The sequence below is a fragment of the Penaeus vannamei genome, chromosome 33, assembly GCF_042767895.1.
Source record: "Penaeus vannamei isolate JL-2024 chromosome 33, ASM4276789v1, whole genome shotgun sequence".
In the NCBI taxonomy this organism is placed as follows: domain Eukaryota; kingdom Metazoa; phylum Arthropoda; class Malacostraca; order Decapoda; family Penaeidae; genus Penaeus; species Penaeus vannamei.
The window spans coordinates 10,463,097-10,473,096 of NC_091581.1; the positions used below are offsets into that span (position 1 = coordinate 10,463,097).

Consider the following 10,000-nt stretch of genomic DNA (forward strand, 5'->3'; position numbering starts at 1 on the left):
GCAGCTTCACTGGTTCTGTCCCAACGACCCGTAGGAGCAGAATGAGGGCAGTTGGCTCATCTTGCTTAAAATCGTATTGTGCGCTCACAAAACGTTTTGTTACTCGATGAAACATTAGGGGATTTACCTACAGCATTTATACGACAGTTCCGTTCTTCCCCCTTCAGTTTTGTTCTGTCTCTCTCAAATCTCTTCCTCCTTCTCTCTCTCTCTTTCCCTTCCTCCCTCCCTGCCTATCTATCTGTATCTCTCTCCCTCCCTTCCTCCCTCTCTTTCTGTCTATTTGTTCCTCTCTCCTTCCTTTACTCCCTGTCTCTCTCTCTTTCCATCTCTCTGTCTCTCTCTCTCTTTTTCTCTGTCTGTTCTCTCTCTCTCTCTCTCTGTCTTTCTATCTCTCTTTCTCTCTTTGTATGAATGTATGTATATCCCTCTCTTTTTCTCTCTTTCTCTCCCTCTCCTTCTCACCCATTCTCTCACTCTTGGCATTTATGTATGTTTATGTATGTGTATGTATGTATGTATGTATGTATGTGTGTGTGTGTGTGTGTGTGTGTGTGTGTGTGTGTGTGTGTGTGTGTGTGTGTGTGTGTGTGTGTGTGTGTGTGTGTGTGTGTGTGTGTGCGTGCGTGTTAAGACAACTGGTATCTCACCCTGCCGATCAGAAGCGCCGTCACCCCCGTCGTTCAGACCTCTCTGGAGGACGTCTCCGCCTGGCGTCCTTTGTGGCTCACTTTGTTTCCTTTTCTTATTAGAGCCGGACAAGAATTGTGGCTGGGAGGCAGTGGGGCGGGTATAATGGAAAGAATTGGGATTGAATACTATTCTTGTTTTCGCTCTAGAATGACCTTCAGAACTTTCACTTGCGTTCGTCGTCAATAAATAAGTACGTGTACTCGTCATAGGAAGCAGAATACTGAATTGCAACATTCAGCTGAAATTGCTTAAATACTCTCCTTCTACGAATTTCAGGAAGAGTAATGACGCTAAGAAGGGGAGGGTCCGAACGTTTACGAAATTTTCTCCTTCATGGATATGAACGTACTTCTTCCTGTGCAATATACAGTGCCCTTGTTTTAGTATCTTTTCTATTACTGATCGACAAACTGGGTTAAGAAAAGATGACTACGACAATCATAATAATCGTTATTATCATCAATAGTATTACCACTGTTATCATTATCGTTATTATACTTATATTATATTATTATATATTATCATTATTGTCACTGATATAATCATCATTATCTTTATTGTCTTATGATTATGATTATTGTTACCATTATTATTACTATCATCATCACTGATATATTAGTACTATCATCATTATTATTGTTGCTGGTATTATTATTATCATTTTTATCACTATCAAAATTATGATTATCATTCTCACTGTCATCAATATTGTTTTCATTACTATTATTATTGTCATTATTAGCATTATTATTATTATTATTATTACTATCATTATCCTTATCATCATTATCATTATTGTTATCATTATTAATTTCATTATCATCATTGTTATTATTATCATTATTATTTTCGTTATCATCATTGTTATTATTATCATTATTAGTTTCATTATCATCATTGTTATTATTATCATAATTATCATTACTATCATTATTATCAACATTATTATTACCATTATTGTTATCATAATTATCATTATTATCATTATCACTTATTATTGGTTTTATGTTCTTAGCATCATTACTTATTATTATCATGTAACAAAACTAATGACACTAATGATAATAAGAATGATGATGATGATAATGATAATAATAATAATAGTAATAACAATAATAAACATAATTATCATCATCATCAGTATTATTATTGCTACTAATTTCATTATTATTACCTCCGCCAAGGTTATGTTTTTGGTAGTGTTTCTTTGTTTGTTTGTGTACCTGGTTCGTTGGTTAACAAGATCACTCTAAAAGTTATGGAAATGTTAGCAGAGGTGTGTCTTTGCCTTAGATGCCATTAAATTTTGGTGGTGATTCGGATGATGATCCCAATCCAGAAATTATTTTGACGATTGTACAGTTACCCCCGTTGGCTTGGCGAAAGGTGTTACTATTATTATTATCTTTACCTTTAGTACCTCCGGGAAGGAGGTTGTGTTTACGAAATCCACCTATGTAAGTGAGAAAGAGGTGATTTTAATGTAATTCTTTGTGTGAATATTTTCATTGCATGAGTGACCCTATTGCCTTCTCTGAGTCCTTCTAGTTACTATCATCATCGTTCTGCCAAGGAACTTATGTTTTGGTAGCGTTGGTTAGTTAGTCAGCAGGATAAAAAGTTATATATATATATTTTAAATTCTTACCAGAAGTGTGTCTTAGCCATAATTGTCATCTCCCTTTCTTCCAAACCTAAGATATCCTGGTTTGGAATAATTTCGTCACAGATTGGTGATTGGCAAGCGGGTATGCCGCTGCCAGGCGCAAAAGGTACGGTGAAATTGTCTTACACCTCAGTCTAGACACGGCGCTGTGGTAGTCACATCCACATGTATGGAAACGGACTTCTCTCTCTCTCTCTCTCTCTCACTCATTCTCGCTCACTCTTACTTTCTTTCTCGCTCGCTCTCTCTCTCCCTCACTCTTTCTCGACCGCTCTCTCTCTCTCCATTTTCCTTTCCATAAACATAACTGCACAACTCCCCTCTGTCTCCCTCTCCCTCTCTCTCTTTCATTCATTCTCTCAGAAATAAATATGACTACATAACCCCTATCCGAAACTAGTTAAATGTCAATATGGCATAGGCATATCCATTCATTACCTCATATAGGGTGACCATTCTCATTGGTTTACGCCCCTACAAATAATTGGTAACAAAACAGACGTTAACTTTCTGCACATCAAGAGGTTATACACGGAAACAGGTCCGAGGACCAAATATCTAGATTAACCTACCACAACATATTAGAAGCATCTCCAATCTGATTACTTTCTAAAGGAAATTGCATGAGCATCTTTTGACTTGTCAATGTGACATTAAATAATTTTATGCAAAGCCAAACCATATACCTCTATTTCTAATAATGTGGCCAATTTATTTGATCGTATTTTATAATTCTCCTGTGAATGAACTTGATATTCTTTAGTTATTTTGTATTACTGTGCACTGTCACTGCTTATAAACAAAGAATCATCGCACATTATGAAATTATTTTGACTTTGACTCACTCTTTCTTTCTTTCTCTCTCTCTCTCTATTCAATCATGAACATTTCTTTATATTTATTCTCGCATATTTTCACTTTCCCCTGCCTGCATTCATTAAATGCTTGTTGCAGTGAACATGTAGCAACAGCAATACAATTAACCAAATATAGGTAATTACATGCAAGGCATTTTGACTCTTGCTAAAAACAAACTATGCCTTCATTGCGCCTCGCTGCCCGCGGGGTATCACTGTTTTAGAGCAGTGTCCGAATGCAATCATATGATAAATACTCGATTTTTAAAATCGAGTATATTAATATTCACGGATAATCTAAAAATATAATTCCTTCGAGTTTTACTTTATATAAGGTATATACAACATATAAAACTTTTTGTTTTCATGAAAGTAATAAGCTTTATATACATGATGCTGAAGGTAACGGATTCTTTTCGGGATGCAGTGTTTACGACTGGAAATGATGCAGATTTACATGGCGTTTTCATTTTGTTTGAGCTTGTATATTGTTTTTTTCCTTGAATTATTATTGCAAAGAGATATAAAAGTTGTAATTGTACTATAAGCAGTGGCGACTGTTGCCTATTTAGCGATTAGTTTCCTGCATTAATTGAAAATAATTTATTCTAACTGTTAACTGTCATCTGGGAAGAATCATGGACAATGACGTCATGAGCTCGAACGTCCGGCATCAAACCCCCGAATATTACCCAGGACGCCCCTGGTTAAATTTCAAAGAAGATGGCACCCTTTGATGGCATTAGGGCTTCATTTACACTAACCGAATCTAATCAATTCACTTCATGAAGAATCAACACGATTCATGAACCGTGTTGATTCGCCACACGTTTAAATGCAACCGTTTACACCAGGCGAATCGAGTCAATTCAAATCATGCCGATTCCTGTCGATTCAGAATCACATTGGTTTGGACCTATTTTTTCATCAGGCAAGGTGAGTCAGCCCAGGAGTAAGCACCATGCTCATCAATTTAGTATGAGAACGTGCTATGTATGATCCTAGTGATCATGTGCACCAAGATGGTGATACCGCACACACGCACACTACATTTATATACATATATATATTATGTATACACTCATTATATATAAATATCTATATATATACATTATATATATGTAAATATATATGTATACATATACATTAATATATATATATATATATATATATATACATATATAGATGTATATATATGTATATATTTCTAATATGTATATATATATATATATATATATATATACACATATATAGATGTATATATATGTATATATTTCTAATATGTATATATATATATATATGTATATTTATGTATATAGATTTATATATATACATATATATATATGTATATATATATATATGATATACATATGTATATATATATGTATATATTGGATATATTTGTATATATATATGTATATATATATGATATATATATGTATATAGATGTATATATTGATATATATATATATATATATATATATATATATATATATATATATATAAATATGTATATATTTGTATACATATAATATAATATATATATATATATATATATATATATATATATATATATATATATACGCATATATATATTATACATATATATTACACACACACACACACACACACACACACACACACACACACACACACATATATATATATATATATATATATATATATATATATATATATATATATATATATGTGTGTGTGTGTGTGTGTGTGTGTGTGTGTGTGTGTGTGTGTGTGTGTGTGTGTGTATGTGTATCTGTATACACACGTATATGATATGTATATAAATGCATATATTAGATATATCTATGTATATTATGTATATATCTATGTATATATGATAGTATATAGATGTATATATACATATATATATATATATATATATATATATATATATATATGTATATACATGTATAAGATATGTATATAAATGCATATATCGTATATATATATATATATATATATATATATATATATATATATATATATATATATATGTGTGTGTGTGTGTGTGTGTGTGTGTGTGTGTGTGTGTGTGTGTGTGTGTGTGTGTGTGTATAAGTATATGTATGTATGTAAATATATGTATATATATATACATATACAAATGCGTGTATGCATATATATTGTATGTATATATACATACATATATATATATATATATATATATATATATATATATATATATATATATATATATATATACATATATATATGGCATAACGATTGTGCTCAATCTGTTGGAACTATGCTGACTCAAAATGACTCGAGTCAAATGATTATTCATGAAAAGAGTCGATTCGATTCGCTTGTTGTAAATGCAGCCTAAATAATGATGGATTCCTGGATTCGTGATTCATGATTCGGATTCATTGGTATTGCGAGATACGGAAACATGGACGTCACCAGAGTACTTGAGAAAAAGAAGATAGTGTAATTCTTCGTGTATTTTTATTGCATCAGTGACCCTATTGCCTTGGCGGAGATAAGTGCTCTCTGAGTGCTTCTAGTTACTGTTATTATTATTATTATTATCGTCATTATCGATATTATTATCATTATCATTGACATTATTGTTATTGTTGTTGTTGTTTCCGTTGTTATCATTAATGTAAATATTTCTATTTTTGCTATCATTATTAACACACGTAATATTATTTTTTCTTATCATTATTATTTTTATTGTTTTAAACATTATTATCAATACTAGATTTATAATAACACAATGATAATGATAATAATGGTAACCGTAATGTTGATGATATGATTATTATAACTATTATTATTATTTATAAAATATTAATGAAATTATCTTTATTATAATAATTGTTATTACTTTTATCATCATTACTATTGACATTGATACCATTTCATCATTCTTGTTATCATGATTATTATCATAATTGTTATAAAGATTTATCATTATTGTCATAATTATCATTACTATCATAATCATTATTACTCTTATTATCATGCTCCTCATTATTATTACCTTTATTATAATTACTATCACCATAATAATTTTTATTTTGTTATTATTATTATCATTATTCCTACTACCACATTTTTCGCAATTATTATTATTATTATTATTATTATTATTATTATTGTTGTTATTATCATCGATATCATTTTACTATCATCATAGTTTTGATTTTTATCATAATCATCAGCAACTTCATTAGGTATGAAAAGTTAGAATTACAAAATTGTGGTCATATATAAGCGATATCAGAAATACTAACACTATGATTTATGACCATATATGCAATTTTGCTCTTCATTACCCATCAACAATATCACAGTCGCTTGAAAGGACTACTCATTATACATTCAAAGGATATAAGTGACTGGCCTTGTCATCATATTAATAAATGACGATAATAACTATAATATTGATAATGATAATAGTGTTACTACTAATAATAACAACGGTAAAATAAAAATAATGATAAAGATTATCATATCAATAACGGTAATAACAAGATTTATGATTGCAATAATAATAATAGTGATAACAGTGGTAATATCGATGTTTAGTAAAATACTAATAACAAATACTACTACTTGTACCAATATTAGCATCAGCTATAATATAACACATCTGAGAATAATGACAGCCACTGATACGTCAGACAGCACTAGTAAACTTTCTCTCACGTTCACCGGATACTGAACGAGATTTTCGAGTGGACGTTTTACTGCGACAGATTAAGGAAACGCTACATACTGTTGAACATATTCGTCATGCTTTCGTTTTGCTTCTAAGAATTCTTAATAATATTCTATATATATATTCTATTACGTATAGCGTAGACCTTTAAAACGTAGGACTGAGGACACTATATTCAGTATGATATATTATCCACGTTTTTGTTTTTCTTCCAAGAAATTTCAAACGTATTATTCAATATTTTTTCCCTTTTCATATATATATATATATATATATATATATATATATATATATATATATATATATATATATATATGTTTTTGCTATTGTGAGGAATGTGGCAAGGTTATAAGTGTGTTGTGACTATTGTTGTTGCCACAATGGTATTGTGATGATGCATTTTTGGTTGTGGTAACTGTCATCGGAGAGGATTTTTATTGTTATTGTTGGTATCATTGACTTTTCATGACTATTAATGGTATCATCATCATTATTATTGTTGTTAGTATCATTGCCATAATCATTATTATCATCATTTTCATTATCATTACTATATAACGATATGTATCGCCACAGAGGCCGGTTATGTAAGGCTAATCCATGAACTTATCACGATCTCCAATATCTAGTGCAATGATTTATAGTATACATACACATTTTTTTTTTATTCATTATTTTTCTAAGAACAGCCATCAAAACAGCTGGCAAATGATTGATTAATTTATGATATGGAGTTCGACACCGGTACTGTTTGTTACAAAGGCTCAAAAGGATTCGACTACAGAACACTAGGAAGAGGTAAACATATCGAAAACCTTGCTGATTATAAATATATTCAGTGTGATTATATTATGATACAACAACAAGGCAATTATTATGTAACTATTGACACATTGTTTCCAAAATATCTAATACGATAACATCCCTGCGTTCACTTGAGCATTTCTGCTCGGTGCGCTTCAGGGTAAACGCACCTATCAGCTTATTAATGTAAACAAACTCCTTCGACGCCGAACACCGCAGACTCGTCGGGAGAGAGATTATTTACTTTCCTAATTAAGAATGTAATGAAAGTACATACTGATGCACACGATTTCTATAACGCACATTTTAGTGAGTATCAAAGATAGAAAGGTAAAATGAAACAGCTATGCTTTTGTGCCTCTTAGTTGGTTATTCATAAACGGGCCGCGAGGCGAAACGAACAACCTCCAACCTTCGCCCTGTTCGCCACGCAACGCTTCGCGAAACGTTCTGTCAGGTCGACCGTTCACTCGATTTTGCCGCGCAACGCAAGGTGCGTTTAGTTAAGCAGGATATGTCTACAGTCAAGAAGTTCGAAAATTTGTCCAGGGACCGGATTCACTAACGCACTTATTATGATGGTAAAATCACTGGTAACTATAGTTACCATGGTAAATAGGCAGGGATGGTAGTCACTAACAACTTGCACTCGGAGTTACCATGGTAAATTTTACCAGTGGTCGGAGCACTTGTAAGTTCTGGGAAGACGATGCCATCACGTGTTATCTCGTCAAAAAAAAAAAAAAAAAAAAAAAAAAACATATCTAAGCAAAGTTTTTGTTTGTTTTTCTGCCTGATATAATAGTCAGAGAGCCCAGAGAGATTTACTCAACATGGCAAGTCCAAACGGTTTGACACCTGGGTTGAACACCTAAGGCGCCATGGATCCCTAAACGGCCATTCTCAAGTGCTGCAATTGTGGTATCCGCGGGGGGTCGCTTCACAAGCTACCCCCCAAAATAGTTTATCAGCATACTCGAGTACATCTTCCAAATCTATGCTAGATTAATCTTCATTGGGGTCTGATTAAGGATCCGTCATTCTTAAGTGAACACGTTGTGGATTTGGCCACTTAAGAACGACCTAATGAATGCTGATTAACACTTTTAATCGGCATATTGAGTACATCAGTGAAACCTTTACATAATATACTTTATGACATGCTGATATCATATTGGTAATTCTTAAGTGTCGGTTTTGTGGACAAAGCCACTTAAGAGGTCAAATGTCGTGACCCGCCTAATTACCTTTAAAATGACTGCTACTCCCTTACTTTTTTGGGGTACTGGGTCAAGATTGGACTTCAAATGTAGATTTTAATGGGATGAATAAGGATCACTTATTTCATAATCCATTCTCGGGTACCGTTATTACACAAAACAAAACAAAAAAAGATGAAAAATGGGTACCCTTTTTACTCCCACTGGCTTTAAAGTTTTATCAGCATGGTTGAGCACATCCATGAAACCTACACGAAAATGTTCCTCTACCAACACATAATAAGAATCAATCATTCTTAAGTGTCAAAATTTTGGACAAATGCACTTAAGAACGACGGACAGGTCAAAGTGCACTCGTTGACCCAACCAAAGGTTTTAATCGTCATGCGGAGTACATCAATAAAACTTGCAGGATATGTTCCCCGAGACATCCTGACATCATCCAAGCCTTTCTTAAGTATCTCCATGCTGAATATGGCAACTTAAGAACACTTTGAATCGGGCATTGTAGTGACCCCCAATTGTAAAGTATCATTTGACATGCCTGTGTGGCGGTAATAACCAATAACGAAATGGAAATAAATAAATGTTATTTAATACAAAAATATATATGAAAACACACTATAATGGTACATAAAAAATGAAATGTAATAGATTTCATACTCAACTGTGGTACTAACGATGATTATTGACTGTACGCAGATAATCACAACTTAAAACTTGGAAGGAATCATGGCAAAGTATTAGTGCTCCATGTTAGTTAATCAGTTATACATATGAAATGTTTTTGCTGCTCACATGGTCTGTACGTAGATAATCACAACTTAAAACTTAGATGGATTCATGGAAAATATTAGCACTCCATGTTAGTTAATCAGTTATACCTTTGAAATGTTTTTGCTGCTCACATGGTCTATTTGGGTTTGATATGCCGTTTTGTATTGGTTTACGTATAATTACACGCTGGAAAAAACTAGGGGTTAAATTGAGACGATGATGCATTTTTTCAACTGTATTTCTCATCGTCCGACAGCTCATTTTCTTCGTCCGAGGATGCTGCCTCCATCTT

The 10,000-nt window shown here is 32.3% G+C and overlaps 1 protein-coding gene across 2 annotated transcripts in view; it reads right to left on the bottom strand.

Moving 5' to 3' along the window:
- LOC113817706 (uncharacterized) overlaps positions 1–1,161 on the bottom strand; it is a 7,079-nt gene extending 5,918 nt beyond the window's left edge. For both annotated transcript variants that reach the window (XM_027369786.2, XM_027369795.2), the window contains exon 1: positions 651–1,161. In XM_027369786.2, coding sequence (XP_027225587.1) covers positions 651–927 — 277 coding nt within the window. In that variant the 5' untranslated portion in view covers positions 928–1,161. The remainder of the gene's footprint in view (positions 1–650) is intronic.
- Between the last annotated feature and the right edge of the window lie 8,839 nt (positions 1,162–10,000).